At 50.8% G+C, this 23,338-nt stretch overlaps 1 protein-coding gene across 1 annotated transcript; it reads left to right on the top strand.

Moving 5' to 3' along the window:
* Nucleotides 1–369: 369 nt before the first annotated feature.
* Nucleotides 370–23,292, top strand: LOC126034111 (uncharacterized). The gene is made up of 14 exons (XM_049791393.1): nucleotides 370–406; nucleotides 2,741–3,873; nucleotides 7,691–7,907; nucleotides 12,443–12,600; nucleotides 12,959–13,060; nucleotides 13,863–14,060; nucleotides 14,450–15,009; nucleotides 16,043–16,313; nucleotides 17,014–17,224; nucleotides 18,414–18,556; nucleotides 19,460–19,573; nucleotides 20,415–20,618; nucleotides 21,349–21,442; nucleotides 22,418–23,292. Exons 2-14 carry the CDS (start codon nucleotides 3,003–3,005, stop codon nucleotides 22,479–22,481), a joined length of 3,207 nt encoding a protein of 1,068 aa, XP_049647350.1. The 5' UTR covers nucleotides 370–406; nucleotides 2,741–3,002; the 3' UTR covers nucleotides 22,482–23,292.
* Nucleotides 23,293–23,338: the final 46 nt, after the last annotated feature.

Genomic DNA, 23,338 nt, shown 5'->3' with positions numbered 1-23,338 from the left:
GGAGAGACACAATGTCCTCCAACACAGCTGTGCTGCTAGTCCTGGCTGGGGAATTCAGTGGGGTGGGGGGGGATGGATACATAACTGGTGAACACCCGTCCGCTCATCCATCTATCCATCCACCCATCCGTCCATCCATCCGTCCATCCATCCATCCATCTATCCGTCCATCCATCCACTCATCCATCCATCTATCCGTCCATCCATCCACCCATCCCACCCCGGGAGAGGAGCTGGCAAGAGCCACAGGCGGCTTTTCTGGGGACACGGGGACGAGAGGACTTCTTTTGGGGACGGAGCCTCCTGCAGGGCTCTCTCCCTCCTCCCCCATCCCCGGCCCGCCCCGACCCACCCACCCTCCCCGGCGGGCGGCGGTGGCGGCGCGGCCGTGGCAGCGAATGTGGCGGTGAGTGCGTGGGGCGGTGGGGCCGAGTGGGGACACCCACACACACACACACATACACCCTCCCCGGAGCGGCCCCGCTCCGTGGTTCTGCGCCCGGGGAGTGCCCGGCCCGGCGGGGGGGGGGGGGGGCTGTGCCGGGCAGAGCCCGCTCCCGGTGGCCCGGGCTGAGCCCCGAAGCTCCGCTCCGGCCCCTCCGGCGAGCCCCGCCGGCAACCGGGCCGCCTCCCCGGGCCGGGCGGAGGCTTGTCCCGGTCCCCATCCTCATCCCCGTCGTCCCTCCTCCATCCCCGTCCCACCCCCATCCCCATCGCTGTTCCCGTCCCCGTCCTCATCCCCGTCCCACCCCCATCCCCATTCCCATCCCCGTCCCACCCCCATCCCCATCGCTGTTCCCATCCCCGTCCTCATCCCCGTCCCACCCCCATTCCCATCCCCGTCCCACCCCCATCCCCGTCCCATCCCCATTCTCATCGCTGTCCCCATCCCCGTCCCACCCCCATCCCCATTCCCATCCCCGTCCCACCCCCATCCCCATCGCTGTCCCCATCCCCGTCCTCATCCCCGTCCCATCCCCATTCCCATCGCTGTCCCCATCCCCGTCCCCGTCCCACCCCCATCCCCGTCCCATCCCCATCCCCGTCCTCATCCCCATCCCCGTCCTCATCCCCATCCCATCCCCATTCCCATCCCCGTCCCATCCCCATCCCCGTCCCATCCCCATCCCCGTCCTCATCCCCGTCCCATCCCCATTCCCATCCCCGTCCCATCCCCATCCCCGTCCTCATCCCATCCCCATTCCCATCCCCATCCCCGTCTCATTCCCATCCCCGTCCCATCCCCGTCCCCGTCCCCTGTTCCCGTCCCTTCTCACCCCGCCCCGCTCCTGCCCTGCCAGTATGTCCAGTTTTGGGGGTGTATGGGGGTGTGTATTTTTTTTTTTTCCTGTTTTTCTCCGATTTCTGGTGAGTTTCCTTGTGTCCAGCGCAAGCCCCTGGACAGGAGCTCCCCCGTGTGTTCCTCCTCCTTTCTCCTGCTTTAACTAAAATGCGGAGAGACCGTGGAAATAGGGCACCTGGGGGGATGGATTTGGCCGGGAGAAGCTGGTACAGCTTCTTTTTCTTTGGAAGCTGGGCAGGAGCAAGAGTTTGGCAGAAGGGGGGATGTTGATAGTGATTTTTGGGGATGTGCCTGAAAGGGGACGGAGACCTTTTTGATAGTGACCATCTAACAGAAGAGAGAGCAGGGCCGGGGCTGGTCCTGCTCAGCAGAGGTGTGAGGAATGTGTCCACTTCTCCATATTCCGTAGCCTGAGAGCAGATGAGCTTAAGGGCTGTCAGGCACAGCAAAAGGGGAAGGTGGGGGGGGGGTTATGTTCTTTTGTGGAATCGCTGTCAGCTTCATCCTTTGGAGTTACTGCAGTTTCCTCCTGTTTGTGAGAAGACATCTGTGCACTGGCATTAGCTCAGGTGGCCACAATAAATGGGACCATACAGGCTCACTCACAAGCCTGGGTGTTTGCGTCCATAGTTGTGATGCTACGGTCCCACTGCGGCTGGGATTTCACCTGGAAAAGACTGCAGGTACCCATCCGCATAGCAGTCACCCCTTTGGGCTGCTGTGATCATCAGCCATGACCTAAAGCACCTGGAGGTTTGGGTGCATTCCCGATCCGTCAGCCCAGCAGCACAGGAAGGCGGCAGCCGTGCTGGTGAGCATTGCACCGGCTGGAAACCTCCACTTGTCTGATACCAGCTGGTCAAAGACTGTAAGGAGGTCATCTAAGCTCAGCAGGTGATGGTACAGCTGTTCACAGAAATGTTTCTGGAAATGGGAAAACAAATCTCGCTTTTTTTTTTTCAAGTGTCTTAAATAGTCGGTTCATCCCCACCGCTTATTCCGCAGCCTTACTCTGCATCTGCCGGAGCTGCAGCAGGGTTGGTTGGTGTGGTGGCCAGTGGAGCTGCTCTGCGCCACATGCGACAAGAATCCAGCCAAACCCATTTGTCCTCTCCTTCCCTACCCTCACCTTGATGGAGAAGATGGTTACTATCATCTTTAGTGCTGTTTTATGTTAATTCTTGTGGAATAAATTGGAAATAACTGGAAATAACTATTAACACAGACACGGTCCAACTTTCAATGTTCACACAAGTGTCAGGGTTTCAAACACTGAAAACTGTTGGCTTTGTCCCATTGTTGCTGTTATGTATCTTGATAAAGTTCTGAAGAAATGTAGGGAGGAAAAATTATGGGGCTTTAAGGCTGTTAAATGTCACTGGTGTGTTTCTATGTTTCCTAACAAGCTTTTTTCTCCCCCCCCCCCAACTTTTAAAGGAGCTGAGCTGGGAGATCTCTTGTTCAAGCCATACCCTTCTCAGTCTGAATTTTGTGGCATTGCTGCCTTGCTTTGCAAACCAGAACTCCCCGAAGAAGCGTGCCTGCCTCTGCCAGTTAGCATCCAGGTCAGAGACCTTGTGTTGCTGTCCTGCAACGGCCAAGTCGTGGCAGATTCCTTCTGTGCTCTATTTGTGGCTGTGAAAAGGACAGGCCCCCTCTCCTCTCGATTTGAACTGTAACAAAAGTCCCAGCCTTCATCATGGGAGATATCTGGCACGTTGGATTGATGGTACTTGTGTACATCTGGTTTCCCAAGGTTGCTGCTCAGAATCTCATAAAAAACCCCAGGGACCAGAAAACAGAGCATACGCTTTTGATTAACGAAGTCAATGCTGACAGCCCAGGAGAGGACACTTCTGAGTTTGTGGAGCTTTATCACACCAGCGGTCAAACGGCCCGCTTGGATGGCTACTATCTGGTCTTCTACAATGGCAATGGAAACCGAGCCTACAAGGTTTTAAACCTCCAGGGCAAAGTTACTAACAGCCAAGGGCTCTTTCTCATTGGCTCCTCTTCTGTGAACCCTGCTATAGTTATTCCTAAGAACACTATCCAGAATGGCCCTGACGCTATTGCTCTCTACTATGGAAAAGGGAACTACAAGGAGGGCATGAGCGTCACAAGTTATGGGCTAGTAGATGCCTTGGTCCATAAGACTAAGAAGACGGACAGAGCAGACACCCTGGTCAGGGTACTGACCCCTGGCAGAGATGCTTTCCTGGAGGACTCCACCTTCAGGACCATGGATGAGTCAATAGAAAGGTGCCGTGGGGAAGATTCTCAGTGGATTTTCCAAGTGGCCATGCCCAGTCCAGGCACAGACAACCACTGCATCCTAACTTCTCAGCTGAACGCATCTGCTGTCCTGATCAGCGAGGTTCTTGCCGCCTCTTCTTCTGAAGAGTTTGAGTTCATAGAGCTTCAGGGTCCCCACTCCACCATGCTGAGGGACGTTGTTCTGGTGCTGATTGATGGTCAGACCAAAGACATTTATTTCACCATGGATGTTTACGGCAAAACCTCACTGGATGGGCTACTTCTGATTGGTCCAGCGCAAAGCAAAACCTCAGGTAAGGACTGCATTTTGATGACTACCTCAGAGATAGGGGAGCGATCAGCCAATTTTGGGTCTGGAGGATGCTGTTATTTGTTATTGTTGTTTGGTGTTCTGAGATCAGTGAAAATGTGACCCAGAACTCAGTGGCAGATAAAAAAGCAAATGAAATGTTAGAGATTATTGGAAAAGGAATTATATAAAGCAAATTAAATACTAGAAATTATTAGAAGAGGAAAGAATGGATGGCATCTTTTATGCTACTGTGTAAATCCATAGTTTGTTACTATCTTTAACTGTGTCTTGTGTGCTACAATACCTTAATCTCAAAAAGGCTATATTAGAATTGGAGACATTCAGAGAAGATCAGCTAGGATGGATAGTGCTTTGGAAATGCTTTCATATTAGAAATAACTAAGTACACGAAGAAAAGGAAAAGCTTATGAGGGCCCTGACAAACGTTTCGGAAATGTGAGTAGCCTGAAGAAAGTATACAGGCATCGCTTGCTTACCTTTTCTCCTTGTACAAGAACTAAAGGGCATCAAAAGAGGGTAGAAGGATGGTAGGTCTCGCAGAAGTGGTAGACCTGCAGAGCTCCAGGTGAGGGACCTCGTGGAGGTCAGAAGACCACGTGTGCTTTTGCTGCTTGGGAGGACACGGTTCCGCTCCCAGCCCTGTGGCCAGCCTGCTGTGGGACCCTAACTGTGCCACATCTCCTTGGAGTGTCCCCCTTCTCTGTGTGTAACTTGGTGGTCATTCACAGCAGGTACATACTCTCATCTCGAGAAAGCACAAGGGCTTTTCTTCCATTGTGCCATCTGCAAATGTAGGTGACACAGGTATTGGCTGCGTGAAGCTGCATTCTAAACTTCCTTCCAATGGTCAACATTTCTTCCAGACCACCTGAGGAAAAAGAAATATCTTGTTATTTTGGGCACCTCAAAAGAAGATTTTGGCAGCTGGAGACATTGACTCTGCAGATGTCTTGTGTAATTCACTGACTCATGATTTCTGAGTCAGGGAGAATATTCATTCCTTACAAAGCTGGTTCCCGTAAAAATAAAAGTAGTTTTGCAACTAAAACTTTTTTTTATTTAAAGCAGTTGAGCTCTTTCTTACAATTCAAACTGCTCCAAATACCCTTTCAACACAAGTAGAAGAGCTGATTGTCCACTTGAGCTGTGCTTTTCTCACCAAGAAAGGTGCTCTGCTCTTACCTCTGGATGAACTGGGGCTGTTAACAGTCAACAGCTAAGGGGGGAGTGTCAAAGAAAGTGATGTGAAAGCACAATCAGCTTGCAGACTAAGCAGGAAATTTCTAAGGATTACATTTAACTCTTCCTCAAGGCTCACTCAAGTCAGGAAAGTAATTGGAAATATGCTTTGGCATTTTTTTTTCCAATGAGGCCTTGTCAAGATGTCTCAAGCATACTGTGCACACATTTTTGTGGAAGGTTTTACCCAAAAAACACCCAATGACACAGTGTGATTACATTAATCATCTTAAAAGGGTACTTTCATAGTGACTCCATGCTGAGCACTTTGTGAGATGTTGATTTAACCTGACCACTTCAGATTTGGAACAGGAGCTCTTAAAATGGCCCCAGCTGTTAGTCCTGTCTTTGTATGGCTTGTCTGCCTATCACAGCAGAGACCTTAAAGCTGTGAGAGCACCAGAGCAAAAGCTCTCCCTTGACAGATGCCAGTGTGAAAACTTTCAGTTGAATCATAGAATGGCTTGGGTTGAAGGGACCTTTAATGATCATCGTGGTTCCATCCCCCTGCTGTGGGCAAGGACACCTTCCACTAGATCAGGTTGCTCAAAGCCGTCTCTAACCTAAGCTTGAACACATCCAGGGGATGGAGCATCCACAACTTCAAGGGGCAACCTGCCTCAGCATCTCACCACTCCTTGTTCTTCGAATCTAGATCTGCCCTCTGTCAGTTTAAAACCATTACCCCTCATCCTATCAGTACAGGCTCTGGTAAAAAAGTCTGTCATATAAGCCCATCTTTTTTATAAGCCCCCTTTAAGTATTGAAAGGCCACAAGAAGGTCTCCTCAGAGTCTTCTTTTCTCCAGGCTGAAGAACCCCAACTCTCTCAACCTTTCTTCATGGGAGAAGTTCTTCCAGCCCTTGGATAATTTTTGTGCCCCTCCTCTGGACCTGCTCTCCTCTGGTCCTTCTTGTGCTGGGTCCCCCAGGGACAGCCATAGTACTCCAGGTGGGGTCTCATGAGAGTGGAGTAGAGGGGGAGAATCACCTCCCTTGACCTGCTGACCACACTTCTTTTGATGCAGCCCAGGATACAATGGGTTTTCTGGGCTGTGAGCGCACATTGCCAGCTCATGTCCAATTTTTCATCCACTAGTATCCCCAAGTCCTTCTCTGCAGGGGTACTCTCTATCCATTCATCCCCCAGTCTGTACTGATACTGGGGATTGCTCTGACCCAGGTGTAGGACCTTGCACTTGGCCTTGTTGAACTTCACAAGATTCACATGGGGCCACTCCTCCAAAGTCCCTCTGGATGGCATCCCTTCCCTCAAGTGTATCAACTTGGTGTCACCAACCTCTCAGCTTGGTGTCATCCACAAACTTGTTGAGGGTGCGCTCACTGCCTATGTCATTAATGAAGATGTTGAACTGTATTGGTCCCAATACGGACCCCTGAGGAACACCACTTGTTACTGATCTCCGCTTGGGCATAGATCTGATGACTGCGACTCTTTGGATGTGGCCATCCAGCCAATTCCTTATCCATTGAATAGTACATCCATCAAACTCATATCTCTTCAATTTAGAGACAAGGATGTTGTGTGGGACCGTGTCAAAGGCCTTGCAGAAGTCAAGACAGAAGACTTCACTTGCTCTTCCCTTATGCTCCAATGCAGTCACTCCATTGTAAAAGGCTACCAGATTAGTCAGTCAGGGGAAAAATAGTTCCCTGGGCAGGGGTGCATCAGGGTTAAGGCACAGGACTGCCCCTCAGCGTGCAGGTGCCCTGGTGGCTCTTCTCAAGGAGTAACCACTTCTCCTTACCCTTCTGCCTCTCATGTGATTCCTCCTTTAATGTTTATTCCCTCGGGCCATTTATGCAAGGAGAAGTATCAAAATAGCAGCAGTCTGCTGCTTTTTAATGTCCTCAGCAGTTCCTACTGCATGCTGGGGAAATGGCTTGTGAAAGGAACGGTAAGTATGAGGAAGGAAATTGTGAAGCTCATGAAATTGAGAAACTCCAGCAAACCTAAACCTTAATTCTGTATGCTGGTATCTTGGGCCTTTACTGAATATGTGTGTGCATATATGTGTGTGTATGTGTAGGGTGTTTGTGTTTGTAAAAACCATGGGCTAGAATGCTAGAATAAAATGTCAATTCTTAAGTATTTTTGTGTACTATTAAAGTAGCTGCTACCTGAAAGGTTAGTGGATTTTGCAGATTTCTTTTCAAATTAAAAATTGACTTTACTGTAGACAAAGTCATATCACCATTTGCTTTCCAGTTCCCCTGCTTACTCATGAATCAGCTTTGCTGTTCGCAGAACCGAAATAGCAGGACGAACTCTGCTCAGATTTCCCCTTCCAGCCGCCTCTACACTGTGGATCTGGTCACGAATGGGGAAATACAGGCTTGAACAAATGTGAGAAATGTTAGTGAGAAGAAAGACGGGGTAGCAGATGCCAAATTTGCAATAGTCAGACAACCCCGGCCACTTTCTGAGTTCCTGTGTCCTGATCTCCAGGACCGATCTGATGCTGGTTTCCTACACAGTGGGTATCGCTCATGTGTTGCTTACATGCCATTATTGCTCCTTTTCTTGCTGGTCTGCAGTGGATCTGCCATTCCCGGAGAATATCACCCGTCCTGTCCTCAGAGGTGGCCCCAAAGCCATTGCCCTCTACAGAGGCAACAGCAGCGGTTTTGTCCCGGGGAAGGCTCTGCCAGTGACCGGCCTGTTGGATGCCCTTGTGTACACAAGCAATGAGGAACCGAACCCTGAGCTGCTGGAGATCCTGACCCCTGGCAGACCTGCCTACAAGGAAAAGCGGTGAGAGGCTTCTTGCTGGGCAGGGCTGGGAGGAGAGTTTGGCACCAGAGTTGCCCTTGCCTCCTAGGGTCACCCCTGCCTTGTGCCCCAAACACCAGCCGGGACTGGAAGACAAGTGCCACCTCCAGACCAGGGTCTCCTCATGGCACTATTGAGTCCCAGCCTTTTTCCACTGCCTGGTCGAAGTTTGTAGGTGTGCCCCTCTCCACAGTAGTCCTGGTGCAGCTGTACAGTTGCAGAATAAAGTACTCGAGGAGCAATTTTCTGACCAAATGATTGCCGGTTATTATTTAATAATTTTAATTCTTTATTGTTTATAAAAGTGTACTGGTCAATATAATACATTTTCCAGTACCACTTTCAACAAGAAAAGAGTTTTTTTAGGTTCAGGATGGAATTTCAGGTCAAAATGAGGACGAGGGAGGGACTTCAGCATCACTTGCTTGACCCAGGAGGAAGTCCTTGCCCTGCTTCATCCAGACCAAGGACTGGAAGTAGGGTTACTGTTCATTCTGGGTTGAGCCACTTTCTTTTGGGGTTTTGGGTTTCTTTTTGTCTTTGTGGGTTAAGTGAAACATTAGTAACCTCAGACTTCTGTGAGACATGAGAACCGTTTCCTTCACATTTTAGGCATGCTCTATGAACAGAAGAAAGAGGACAACAGAGCGGGTAAAGGACAGTGGAGCAGGTGGAGGAGCAGAGGCAGCTAGGTGCTATGCACATGAAGATGGGGTGGGGTGTGTGGAACCAGACAATAAGCAAAAAAAACCCTGGGCAAGCTCTTGTCTGTGGTTTTGACGGCAAAGCATGAGACTTGGCTTCTGTGTGTAACTGTCAACCAAATACCAATCACAGAATCATAGAATCACAGAATGGTTTGGGTTGGAAGGGACCTTAAAGTTCCAACCTAGTTGGAACTTTAGTTCCAACCCCTCCTGCCATGGGCAGGGACACCTTCCACTAGACCAGGTTGCTCAAAGCCCCATCGAACCTGGTCTTAAACACTTCCAGGGATGGGGCAGCCACAACTTCTCTGGGAAACCTGTTCCAGTGCCTCACCACTCTCACACTAGAGAACTTCTTCCTTACATCTAATCTAAATCTACCGTCTTTCAGTTTAAAGCCATTACCCCTTCTCCTATCACTACACGCCTTTGCTAAAAGTCCCTCTCCAGCTTTCCTGTAGCCCCCGTTTAGGTACTGGAAGGCTGCTATAAGATCTCCCTGGAGCCTTCTCTCCAGGCTGAACAACCCCAGCTCTCTCAGCCTGTCTTTGTAGGAGAGGTGTTCCTCCACTGGACCTGCTCCAACAAGTCCATGTCCTTCTTATGTTGGGGGCCCCAAAACTGAGCACAGTACTCCAGGTGAGGTCTCACCAGGGCAGAGTAGAGGGGTAGACTCACCTTCTTCGACCTGCTGGCTGCACTTCTTTTGATGCAACTCAGGATATGGTTGGCTTTCTGGGCTGCAAGTGCCCATTGCCAAGTCATGTTGAGCTTCTCATCAACCCACATCTCTGAGTCCTTCTCCTCAGGGCTGTTCTCAGAGATTGCCCCAAACCATATGTAGTTCCTTGCACTTGGCCTTGTTGAACTTCATGAAGTTCACATGGACCCACCTCTCAAGCTTGTCAAGGTCCCTCTGGATGGCATCCCTTCCCTCCGGTGTGTCAGCTGCTCCACACAGCTTGGTGTCATCAGCAAACTTGCTGAGGGTGCGCTCAGTCGCACTGTCCACATCACTGACAAAGATGTTTGTTAGACTGTGCCAGTCCCAATACCGACCCCTGAGGAATGCCACTTGTCACTGGTCTCCGCTCAGACATTGAGCCATTGACTGCAACTCTTTGAGTGCAGCCATGCAGCCAATCCCTCATCCACCGAGTGGTCCATCTGTCAAATCCATGTCCCCCAATTTAGAGACAGGGATGTCATGCCAAATGCTTTGCACCAGTCCAGGTAGATGATGTCAGTTGCTCTTCCTTTATCTACCAATGCTGTAACCCCATTGTAGAAGGCCACCAAATTTGTCAGGCATGATTTGCCCTTAGTGAAGTGTCGTGGTTTAACCCCAGCCAGCAACTAAGCACCACGCAGCCACTCACTCACTCCCCCGCCACCCAGTGGGATGGGGGAGAAAATTGGGAAAAGAAGTAAAACTCACGGGTTAAGATAAGAACGGTTTAATAGAACAGAAAAGAAGAAACTAATAATGATAATGATAACACTAATAAAATGACAACAGTAGTAATAAAAGGATTGGAATGTACAAATGATGCGCAGGGCAATAGCTCACCACCCGCGGACCGACACCCAGCTAGCACCTGAGCGGCGATTCCCCACCGCCACTTCCCAGTTCCTATACTAGATGGGACGTCCCATGGTATGGAATACACCGTTGGCCAGTTTGGGTCAGGTGCCCTGGCTGTGTCCTGTGCCAACTTCTTGTGCCCCTCCAGCTCTCTCGCTGGCTGAGCATGAGAAGCTGAAAAATCTTTGACTTTAGTCTAAACACTACTTAGCAACAACAGAAAACATCAGTGTTACCAACGTTCTTCTCATACTGAACTCAAAACATAGCACTGTACCAGCTACTAGGAAGATAATTAACTCTATCCCAGCTGAAACCAGGACATGAAGCCATGTTGGCTGTCACCAATCACCTCCTCATTTTCCATGTGCCCTAGCATAGTTTGCAGAAGGATCCACTCCATGATCTTGCCATGCACAGAGGTGAGACTGATGCCTGTAGTTCCCCAGGTCTTCCTTTTTTCCCTTTTTAAAAATGGGGATTATGTTTCCCCTTTGCCAGTCAGTGGGACCTTCAGTAGACTGCCATAACTTCTCATATATGATGGATAGTGGCTCAGCCACTTCATCCACGAGTTCCCTCAGGACCCATGGATGCATCTCATTCAGGTCCCATGGACTTCTGCACATTCAGGTTTCTTAGATGGTCTCGAACCTGATCTTCTCCTACAGTGCGTGGTTCTTCATTCTCCCAGTCCCTGCCTTTGCCTTCTGCGACTTGGGCGGTGTGGCTAGAGCATTTGGCAGTGAAGACTGAGGTAAAAATGTCAATGAGTACCTCATTCTTCTCCATGTCCCAGGTAAGCAGGTCTCCCCTTTCCTTCCAGAGAGGGCCCACATTTTGCCTAGTCTTCCTTTTATCACCGATGTACCTACAGAAGCTTTTCTTGTTGCCCTTGATGTCCCTGGCCAGATTTAATTCTATCAAGGCTTCAGCTTTCCTAACCTGATCCCTGGTTGCTTGTACAATTTCTCTGTATTCCTCCCAGGCTGCCTGTCCTTGCTTCCACCCTCTGTAGGCTTCCTTTTTGTGTTTGAGTTTGTCCAGGAGCTCCTTGTTCATCCACGCAGGCCTCCTGGTGTTTTCAACCGACTTCATCTTTGTTGTGATGCATCACTCCTGAGCTTGGAGGAGGTGACCCTTGAAGATTTCTTACCTCCAGGGCTGTATCCCATGGTACTCTACCAAGCAGATCCCTGAACAGGCCAAAGTCTGCTCTCCTGAAGTCCATGTTAGCGAGCTTACTGTGCGCCCTCCTCGATGCCCTAAGCAGCTCAAATTCCACCGTTTCATGGTCACTGCAGCCACAGCTGCCCTTGAGCTTCACATTCCCCACCAGCCCCTCCTTGTTGGTGACAACAAGGTCCAGCATAGCAGCTTTCCTCATTGGTTTCTCTATCACTTGGAGAAGGAAGTTGTCATCAATACATTCCAGGAACCTCCTGAATTGTCTATGCCGTGCTGTGTTGTCTCTCCAACAGATACCGGGGTGGTTGAAGTCCCCCATGAGGACCAGGGCTTGTGAACATGAGGCTGCTCCTATCTGTCTATAGAGGGCCTCATCCACTCAGGGCAGGTCTTCCTGGTCGGGTGGCCAGGACCCCCACTATAATGTCATCCGTCCCTGCCCTCCTTTAATCCAGACCCATATGTTCTTGGTTGGCTCCTCATCCCCCGGCAGAGCTTCATGCACTCCAGCTGGTCAACACAGTTCAGCCCTCATTGCCAGGGTCAGATCATAGAATCATAGAACAGTTTGGGTTGGAAGGGACCTTTAAAAGTCATCTAGTCCAACCCCCCAGACATCCTCTTTGCCTTTGAGTTGAGGGCTCTTGCTCAAGCATTTCATTCTCAGGTGCTGCCTTTCCAGTTTCTCTAGCTGCACCCCACCATTCTTCCCAATGGTCCCAGGCTGAGCATGAGTGTGTCTGCACTATCTTGCCTGTCTTCAGATCAGTCAAAAAAGCAGCCAGTGCTAGAAGAAAAAGGGTTGGATGAAGCCCATGGTCTTCTCTCTCAAGATTTAGTGAGGTCTTGTGGGGTTTTTTTGAGACAAGGAGGTACTGATGAGGATGGGATATCTCTTCAAACCTTGTGAAGGGAGAGGGCTATAAGTGCATGGTTTCACCCTCTGGTGCAGGCAGAAGTCACTGGTGGGTGAAGACCACTCAGGTCGCTGGCTGGCAGGTCATGTTTTCTTTCATTTACATCTCTGCCTCTTGCAGGGACCAGCTGGGAGATGTGTCCATGAACCGGTGCAACTGCTGCTCAGTGACCCGGGACTCCTTGTCCTATGTCCTCAGCAGGCCCACCCCTGGCAAGTTCAATGATTGCCCCAGCAAACGCTTCAGCCAGACTCTCTCCTTCTGCCTTCGTGTAGCAGGTGGGTATTAGTTATTTCTGCTCCTATAGGCAGGACCTCCTAAGGACAAGAGCATGTGCACAAAGCCAGAGCTGTCCAGGAAGACCACACAGAGTCATGCTGGGTTGTGTGAACGTAATACCAAAGGAAACACAACTAGGACATCTGACAATTTTCTGCAATATTTTTTTTCCTGGCAACCCATGCCAAGCTGAGCTTTTCCAATCTTCACTCCCACACCCACTGACCGGGGTGAAGAGAAGCCTTTTCGGGTCCTCTGAGTGATAAGCAGGAGCTGAGCTTCACCCATCCCAGAATGAGCTGGATTCCATGAGCAAGGTTTCACTGGCTGGGTGACAGCTGGCTTTTTGTTTCCTAGATTGCCAGGAGTGGCTCCTGAAGTCAGAAGAGATTCTGATGACTCTGGTCCAGGCCCTCGATGGATCCTGCAGCTGTGGAATCTCTGCTGCCTACTTTAAAGGTGAGCTGGGCAGGAGTGGGGCAGTCCAGGGATCACCAGTGGTTAATGCCTGTTCACTTCTGATTTTAAGCCCTGTGTTCCCTCTTGCATTCTGTCCTCCTGGTTTGGATCCCAGCTAATGTGAACTTGGTGCTGATGACAGAAATGTTGAGTGTTAGGCAGACCATGTTACTGTTCTTTGATGTTCCGCAGAGCGCTCCCATCTGTGGCTCCACCGACACACATCAGTGCTCATCTGCAGACCACCAGCTATTTTAGCCTTGAGCATTTGCAGTTAGACAGGTGTGGCAACAAGGCTGACATGTCAGCTAGGAGTTTGTTGCCTACTTGACTTTATGACCCATATGAACTAAGCCAAGTTGCAGCAGAAATGCAAGTGGACTTACTGGTCTGTGTTGCTTTTCTGATATCCCTACTACGTTAGTATGCGAGTGTGATGAGCACATGCAGACGCATGAAGAAAAGAGCCATGACTTTGCAGCCTGCGTTGTCAGCGGTGTTATGTTTAGCTTATGTTTAGACACCCCTCCAAAGAGACCGTTCTGTTCGCTGTTGGGACTACAAGGCTTCTAAAGGATGAAGACAGCATTTGTGTGTACTGTGTGGCTCGGTCCCAGGATGCCCCTTGGCGCAGGCAGAGCTCACAGTGTTGTGTGGATGGTATGAACTGCCCTGAGTCAGTCTGACCAGGAGGGCAGTGGTGGTAGAGTTGAGCTGGTAACCTCTGTGTCTCTTCCAGGAGAAAAAGTGGGGTTTTGGTGGCATGGATGAAACTGAGGCAGTTTTCTGCTTGCCTTTGTAGAGCCAAAGGCAGCCTGCCAGGATCTGGGGCTTGTGTTCACCACTCTGCTAACTGCTAAGTCAGAGGACCAGCTGAGCAGCCTGCTGCTAGCCTTCAAGACCTTCCTAGAGACACCTGGGCTTGTGAGTTTTGACAGAAGGAACATCACAGTAGAGAGCTCCTGCTTCAACGACACTCGCGTGCCAGACTTGCCTCCAGGTACCAGTCATCATTCTTGCAGGCTGGGGGATACAATGTGTTTGAGGGTGGACATGTGGGTCTAGCTCTCCTAGAGGAGGGTCATGTCCCTCCCTTCATTTCCCCAACTCTGACAAAGATCCCTTCCAATTCCATCACATCCAGTTACTAAAGCCCATATTGCTCTTATGTGACATAACAGCAAGCTCTGTTGTTACAGCTGGCATTAGCCAGAGTATTGCCAGGGCTCTTCTAAGGACTATAGAGCACACAGATGATAAAAATCTGAGCCAGCATCCTCAGTGCCCTGCTGAATTTGGTCTCACCCCAGCAAAACACTGTGCAATGTTGTATTGTTTCTCTGGGGCTCTGTGCTTAGGCCCATATTTGTGACATTTTTGCTTTCCAAGGTGTCCCATCAGAGATACCAGAAGGGACTCAAGAGCCTTCTGTGCAAGTGGCCAAGCTACTCATCAACGAAGTGAACCCAGACAACCCAGGGGGGGGAGAAGATGCAGAGTACATCGAACTCTTCTACACTGGACAGACACGCTTTGACCTCCAGGGATACTGGTTGGTCCTTTACAATGGTAAAAATAGCCGGGCCTACCGGGTGTTGGACCTGTCTGGACACCACACAGATGAGCTGGGTTACTTCCTGGTGGGGAGCAGCACCATGAGCCCAGCACCCATGATCGGGCTGCCCCCCAACACCATCCAGAATGGGGTGGACGCTGTGGCTCTCTACTACAGCAACACCACCCTCTATGCGGTGAACATGGCTGTGACTGCAGAGGGGCTGGTGGATGCTGTGGTATACACGTCCCGAATGCCGGAGAAGGCAGACCAGCTGGTCAAAGTGCTGGTACCAGGGCAGAGTATCCTGTACGAAAATGATTCTCACAGCACTGAGGATGAGTCTCTGAGCCGCTGTCACAGCCTGAGCACAAAACTCCAGAGCAGCTTCCAGGTGGGTTGATGGCAGATGTCCTTTCTCCAGCCACAGTCACTGGGAGGGCAGCAGTCATGTTTCAGTATGTCCTTTATTTGGGAAAGTGGGGTGTTCTGGTGAGCTACATCTACCTCCTGCCATCTGATAATGCTCTCACTAGCCCTCACCTCCCTGCCCTGTTCACCTGCCTGTTGTTGGCCAGGTAATAGCTCCCTGCCCTGTGCAGCATGGCTCAGAAACAGGAGATCCCTGAAGACAGCTCACATGCCACCAACCCCAGAATGGGCGAGTCTGCTTTTGGGCAGCATCCCAGACTCCCAAGTTACCCTGAGCCAGATGTGGAGGTACCTCTTCACCCCTACTTATTTGGTGCCACCTTCGGGATGTGTGGCACAGCATGTCAATCCCTGAAACCCAGCTTCCTGCAGGGCCGATGAGTGAAGGACATGCCTCAACCACTGGTGTGATTGATTTGTATTAATTCGTCTGAACTGTTCCTTTTTATTTCAAAATGTCTAGTTTCAGATAGTCCCCCTGAAGGAACATGACAGAGTACGTATGCTTGTCCTGCACAAAGCTGGGCGGGCTTTGCTGCTCCACAGCTGATGCCTGCTGGGATCAGGCCAGCGCAGAGGTGTGCTCAGGTCCAAAACTGGGGCAATAAAACTGCTCTGGAAGCAGAAGAGGTCTGCTGGCAGGAGGGAGGTGTGTTTGCAGTGGGAAAGGACCACAAGGAAGCAATGCCATGGACTGGAGACACAAGTGTAGAAGTGCTCCTGGCAGTAGGGAAAGAGAATTGTTTGAGTCCCAAGGGTGGGAGCAAAAGCAGTGATGGGGATGTGTAGTGATGGGACTCCGCAGTCAGGACAACCCTTGAACAGATGGTGGGAGTGAGGAGCAGCTGGTGTGAGGCAGAACCACTATGTCCTCTTTGGGCCTCACCAGGGAGCCGTAGGAGTCATGAATGAGAGGTAACGCCATGAGCAGCCATTGCTCCACCTGAAGAAATGGGAGCAGCAGTGGTGGCGGCAGCTCTTATGTCTTCCTGCAGGTGACCATGGTGACACCGCTGGGGGAGAACTCCTGCAGCAGCTCCTTGGCACCAGTCCCTCCTGCTATCCGCATCAGCGAGCTGTGCCTGGCTGGCAGCGCTACTCCACACCGCTTTGTTGAGCTGGAGGGAAAGCCTGGCACCAGCCTGGGAGGGCTCAGCCTGGTCTTCCTGGGGAAGGAGGGCAAGGCACGTGCCAGCATCCCACTGAGGGGCATCATTGGAGCCACGGGGCTGTTCACGTTTGCACTGGATGGAGGGCATGGGCACGGTGAGGCTGATGGTCACGGACCTGGCGTGTGGTCTGTCTTCAAACAAATAGGCAGGTGGTTGAGCAGCTTGGAGGAAAGGGATGAAAGAGGGTGCATGGCATGGGGGACAACTCTTCCTTGCTTTTCCTGTCTTCTATTCCTGTTTTTTTCTCTCTTTGTTCTGCCTGGGTTGGTTGTTCCATCAAACTCCAACTGAGAAGGTGCTTAACCCTCTTCCATGCCTCTGCTGAGCTCCCCGTGCAGGGCAGAGGGACTGGGAGGACTGAAAGCTCCTGCTGCCGGTACCAAGACAAGGGCTTTCAGGAGAAGCAAGGTCCACCAGGACTGTCAGGTTGTTCACTGATGCCATGTTCACTGATGCTCACTGAGCCCTGCAGTGCTGCTGCCTCCTCCTGCTCCTAAGGTGGTGTTTCCTCAGTACATTCGTTTTATCTTGATTTATTTTTTTGTTTACCTTAAATTCTGTCTGGGCTGCATGAAGAGGACTCTGCATCTCAGAGGAACCTTGATCTTTTTGGAAATCTATGTTCACAGCAAGCAGTCGCTTTACAGCTTTTACTTGACCTCAGTCACCACCATTATTTTGTCTCCCATTTCTGTTCTTGGAGTTCTCCTCATTACTGGCTTGTCCTGTCAGGGTCAAGGCTCAGACTAACACTGTCTAGATGTTCACCCCACCTATTGCCCTGGCATTTCCAGATGGGACAAACCTGACTTCCAAGGACATCTTTGCTACTAATGAAGGCTCCAGAGCTATTGCTGTGTACAGGACCAGCTTGATTCCTGGTGGCACAAAGACAACATCAGAGAACTTGGTGGATGCCTTGGTTTACACGTGTGAGTCCAGCAAAGCTGGAGGACACTTGGACTTCCTTGGACCATCTTATGCTGTGCCCTGCAAGGATGACAGGTGAGGTCACTTCTCTGGGAGAATGCCTTTGGATTCCCTGTGCCCAGAGCCTGTGGCTGGCATGTCGCTGAGCTTGCTGCCTTGTCCTGCCTCCTGTACGGCTGAATATATTCACCAGCGCTGTGATGAAAAACAGATTGGTGCGTAGCACATTGCAATGGAAAATGTTTCCCTGCCCTTGGTATAGGGAATTGAACTTTTTTCCTCCACTGCTCACTTAACTCGCTTCCCCCAAGGGATGTGTATGGCATCACATGAAGGCATGCAGCCTTTACAGATAGCAGCTGTATATGCTGCTTTGCCAAACTTTTTCTTTAAAAAAAAACACCAAACAACAAACCCAATAGAAAAGGATATCCCTATGAGCAGCAGAACAAAACAAAACCTGACATCCCTTTTGCTCCTAGGTGGACTCAACAACAAATAGGGCTGAGCCTTTCTCTTGGTGGGAATACTAGCAGAGGTCCTCCTGTCCACAAGATCACCTCTGTTAATTAAATCTGTCCTCCTCAAGTTCTCTGCTCCCCTGTTCCATATGATGTGACAGGAGATTCTGTGTTTGTAGCCTCCCCTACAAGCACATGGGCACAGAGTGCAGCCCCACGTGCGTGGTTTTCCCAGGAAAATGAGAACTCCAGCTTCTGGCTGGCCGAAACATTGTGGTGAATCCTCACCGGGGTGGTTATTCACAAGGTCAGGGCAGCGGTTTGGTGGGAGAGCTTACATGGGCTGACTCCAGGCAGCCTCTGTCGGTCCAGCCCTGAACAACTGCATCCAGAAAAGCTGTTTCCTCACACCATGACCAAGTTTCTAAGCCCCGGGGTGGGGAGGGAAGCAATAGATTAGTGAAATGCAGGGGCAGATATTGTGTAGCATGGAAAATTTGTTATCCTGGAGGACAAACTCTTAATTTTGGGAGACTGGCTGTAATGAGGCAGCAGTCTTACTCCTATAGAAGCCAGTCAGACCAAATAGCTTTGCTCTGGCCAAGCCCAGGTCTTATCCAACTGGTGAGGTTGGCTGGACCCATCTCTGTGATGGCTCTGTGAAACCTGACTTCAGCTCCAGCTCCAGCAAACTCTCCATCATCCCCAGCAGCACCAGGAACTGGGGCCCAGGGGGGGACTTTTGGTTGGGGGTGGGAAGAAAGGTGTGTGACATGTTGGTGAGCTCTGACTCCTGGGGACAGGTCCATGTCCCTGAGCCGTTGTGCCTGCGGCAATGCCAGCGCAGAACTGCAGTTTGCCGTCTCGGACCCTACCCCTGGTCTGCAGAACAGCTGTCCGCAGGATGCCTTCGCCGTGGATCTCCACCTCTGCCTCCTGACACCTAGTGAGTGGAGCTGGGTGCCCCCATTGGTATGGGGTGGGAGTGCTGGGACGGGGGGCTGACCCCAATTTCCCATGGCTTGGGAGGGGGATGCTGACAGGAAACCTTCTGCCTCCCAGTTGTGAAAGGGGACGTGCTGGGGGAGAGCTGGTACAGACACCCCTGCGTTGATGTGATGCCACCATCCCAAGAGGGCAGCCTCGCTCACAGCTTTAGTGTGTGCTTGTATGAAGGTGGCCATGTATTTCATGTGAGATGTCTCTGCTCAGACAGGGCCAAGCCCTTCTCAGGAATTCTTTCTGCAGTGTTAGATATGCAGCAATGGCAGGAAAGCCCCCCTGGGTCTCTTGTGATGGCAGGGGCAGGGAAACTGCCAGCAAACCCTCCTGCCTCAGTCCATCTGTGGCAACAAAGTGGTGTGGCTCTGTCCTGACTCCTGAGCCAGCAAGTAAAAGTACAGTGGGGTCTCCAGCCCCTGCAAAGGCTGTGCTTGGATCAGCTTGGGCACTCAAGACCTGGGTAAAATGAAAAGGAGGTTGTTCCTCCTCCTCCAGCCTCCTGAGAGGGGCAGGCTGTGGACCTCTCCTTCCTCTACCAGCATGAGAGACCACTCTGTACTGGCCCATGTGGTGGGACACGTGGGCCATGCCTCTTCCCCACTCCCCTGGGAGGTCAGTGAAGGAGTAAAGCTGGTGTATGTGGTGGTAGAAGGCCAGAAGTGAAGACTCACCCTGCAGGAGGCGGGCAGAGGAAGATGGGAAGCAGAGGAGGGTGGGATGCAGGCTTTGGAGGAGCTTTGCTCCTGAGCTCAGACGTGAAGCCAAGTGTTTTGGAAAGGGCACACAGCTGGGAGCTTATTAACAGCCCCAAGCTGCACCCAGAAAACCACTTCTCCTTTTCCTCTAGACTGTTCCACGTGGAACCTGCACCACAGGAGGATGCTGAAAAGCTTGGGAAGGGTCTTGGTGAGCTCCCTAGAGGAGAAGTGCTCCTGCGGTGTCTCTGAGCTCTACCTGCAAGGTTGGTGCCCTACTCTGCTCACCCAGTTTGCAGTGCCCTCCTCCCTTACCCATCCACAGCTGCTCGTCATCAGGATGGTCCCTTCTCAAGCCAAACTTGCAGGCTTGCACTCAAGTGAGGGGAACTGGAGGAGCAGTGGTGGATACATGGAATTTCAGCGGGGAGAGCAGGAGAGAGCCTGACACAGGCTGCTTACTAGAGGAAGGGCAAGCTAGAGGGACCATGAGGAATGGAAGTCTCTGATGATGCCTTGAGATGTCTGCCAGACAAACTGAATATCCTAAACCTGCAAAGCAAAAAGCCATTTGCACTCTAGAGGACTCTGGTTCTCAACTCTTTCTCTGTCAGACTCCTTTAGTGTCCTGTACTTATTCGAAGTACCTGGACCAAAAAGTCACTTCTAGAAGTCTTAGGGAACTACATCTTTTGAGGGATGGAAAGAAAATGTTTCCTATTTTTTTGACTGGTTTTGTAAGGAAATGAAGGCTTTGCAGCCATGCTTTGTCTCTGTTGCCCAAACAAATTTTGACCTTTTGAACAATTTCAGACAACTCTCACCAGTGGTTAGGGATTGGGAATTTACCAAGTGTAGTACAAAGTATTCTGCTGGGTAGAGAGGACAACTCCAAGTCCCTTTTGTCACTGAAAGAAAGGTTGAGCATGTGCTGAAGTTACCTGCAATACAGCATGGTGGTGTGATTTCAGAGGTGGGGAGAGGAGAGTGAAGAGCATGGGAGCAGGAGGGTGTTACTGGAGCAGGGCATGAAGTCATGGGAGCAATGTGTTCCCAAACAGCTGGAGGATTTCCAGCCACCCAAGACCCACTGTTTTTTCTCCGCAGGGCTGAAATTGATATGTGTGGACTCCCTGGTGAAGGTCTGGGGCCAGGTTTGGGCTCGGCAGCTGGAGCAGCAGCAGTCCATCGAGACCTGGTGCCAGGGCTTCCTGGCCAGCCCCCACACCTTCTCCGTGGATGACAGAGTGGTAAAAACCAGTCCTGAGTGCATCGCCCCTGGAAATGCACCATCCGTGTCACACAGCAGTGGTGAGCAGAAGGCAAAGAAGTGATCTGCTTCCAGCACAGTGAGCAGGGTTGGGGCTGAGGTCAGGCCATGTATCCACACAAGAGGGGCATTACAGGGAAAGCCACCAGGGACCTCTGGTGATGCTTCCCAAACACAGCTGCCTTCTAGAAACTGGTGGGTCATTACGAGAGAGGTAATGACAGTCAGTTCCTCCAGTGTGATGAGGTAGTCAGCCCTATTACACCAATACCACTGGAAGTTTGGGTGTCTAAATTTTCTTGTGAGACTGGTCTTCACTGGGCATCCCTTTGCTTTTGGAGCTGTCGGACACACAGCCCAGAAGCCCAATTGCTCAGAGCAGCAGCTGGAACCCAGGCTGGAGCCAGCCAGAACCAGCACATGGTGGGGGGTGCAGCCAGGGTGGGTAGAAGAGTGGGTCTCCAGATCAGGAGGCTGGGACAGCCCAACCTGTTGTTGCCCAGAGAAGTTGTGGGTGTCCCACCATTGGAAGCATTCAAGGTCAGGTTGGATGGGGCTTTGAGCAACCTGATCTAGTGAAAGATGTCCCTGCCCACTGCAGGGGGGTTGGACTGGGTGATCTTTAGAGGTCCCTTCCAACCCAACCCAACCCAACCCAGGCCAGCCCAACCCAACCCATTCTGTGACTGTGATTCTATGGCCTCCTGGTGGTACGCTGTGCTAGGGAAAGGTCACGGCTACAGTGTTCCATCTCTGCCTTTGAACCCTCAGCTTCCTTCCAGGGCTGGGAAATTGCCCTGTTTGTCATGGGATCTGTCCTGCTCATGTTCTTCGTGGTCAGCCTGGCATTTTACTTCATCAAAAGGTGAGAAACCACTTTCCCATCTGCCTTGCATCTCTCACCCTCTCCTTCCCCGGTGCTTCTTCTCTAAACTCTGTGCAGGGACCTGCTCCTTCACTCGGGTGAACACCTACCTTCAGATGCTACATCCAAACACTCCAATATGTTGCTTCTAATGTTTGCAGCAAAGCCCCTTTGCTTTTGATGCAGCAGACTGCAGGTTCTGCAGGAGGTTATGATAATCACAAATAAAACCATGGCTAATCCTAGGCATGTCAGTGGGCACAGTGTAAAGGCCATCAGTTTTACTTACAACATGCTGTGGTGGGAGAGCAGAAAGCTGAAGGCTCATGGCACACAAGGGGCAGTGAGAGATGATGCTTTGGCCTCGGGGAAGAGCTCTTCCATAGAGCAGGGTGGAAGCAACAGAGAGTTTAGCTTGATGGGAAACAGTTTTCATATTATAACATGACACCACTTTAAATAATTACTTGGCATTCCCTGATGTTGTCAGCAGGCAAACAGCAGCTTAACACTCAGGCTGTATGTTTCTCTGAAATAAATGTTACAGTGGATGGGTTATTTAACCAGCCCAGGTGATTTATTTCCATTAATTTTTACTGATCTTCCTTCATCATTGGATAGGGGGGCTGATATGTAAGAATTAGAAATGAGGGAAGTTCTTAAAATACATTTGGGGAACACAAAACTCAGTATCTATTTTTTTTAAAGGAATTTTTAAAAGTAAGTCAGATTTAGGGAAGCTCTTCCAGAGTCCAGGGTGATTTTAAGTTGATGTACGTGTGCCAGGTGATGGCAGGTGTTCTGCTCCTGTTTTTCCTCACAACGCTAACAGAGACCTTGGGAAACTCTGTGCCTGCTGAAGGCTGGTCATCCAGCCTCTTCATTTTAAGTGCAAAGCTGAGATACAGATTAACTGGCTTGTGCAAAAGAGCAAAGCGACTGATCTTGCATTTTTCTGTGTCTGTTGCTTTTCAGACATCCCCAAAATTACACCAACATCGAAATGAATGACCGCGGGGAGATTGCAGCAGACTTCTAATGCTCCTGGACACAGCGGCAGGGTCTAACAGCACTGGGGCCAGGCATGTGCGTCTATGGGGGTCAGATTTGTTGTCCAGCTCCTCCACCCACCAGGATAGCTGCAAGAACCTGCAGAATGCCCAAGTGTGTATATGCATGTGTGTGTATACAGCTCTGTGTGTGTGTATACAAATACCTGAATTGTTTTTACACTTCAAAATTTTGACCTCAGACTCAAGGAGTTTAAAGAAACAGGCTAGGGGCTTCTTCTAGGCTAAGCTTGTGCTAAGTGTGATGACCAGAAAGAAAGAAGCCCGCTTGGCTGATGCAGAGGAAGGACACTTTGTCTCCTCTCAAGATTCACTGCTGGGTGATGAACCAAGGCCACCCCCCCCAGCAGACCTTTCCACCCAGCAGGCAAGTCTAGTTTCGAGTCCCTCTGGACTTCACTGCTGCAGTGAAAGTACAACAGTCTCCTCTGAGGCCTTCTTGTCTGGGCAAGGGGGTTGGTTCTCAGCATTGTGCCCCTCTCTGCTTGAGCAGGTCTGCACCAGCAGCAGCCTGCACTAGGGAGACCTGCTGGGGACCACAACCAGGAGGTTATCCTGCCCAGAAAAAGGGGTTAGAGGAGAGATGAATACCCAGCTCATGCCCAGGTGCAACTCTTACTTGTACGGTCTTGCCAGTATCCTGTATCTGGCCAGACAGTGGGCAGGAACAGTGCCAGATTCCAGATCTGCTGAGAATTTGGGATGAGGAAGAGGACCTAGGTGGAATCTGCTCAGTAAAAGATTGTTTCCTACACAAGTGTGATATATCCCTAAGAGTGCAGCAACTGATGCTAGGCCTCCAGCAGCATCCTTCGTGTGTGGAGTG

Source organism: Accipiter gentilis, chromosome 33, assembly GCF_929443795.1.
Source record: "Accipiter gentilis chromosome 33, bAccGen1.1, whole genome shotgun sequence".
NCBI classification, from domain to species: Eukaryota; Metazoa; Chordata; class Aves; order Accipitriformes; family Accipitridae; genus Astur; species Astur gentilis.
The sequence above is the reverse complement of the archived record's forward strand: the minus strand, read 5'-3'. Positions and strand labels throughout refer to the sequence as shown.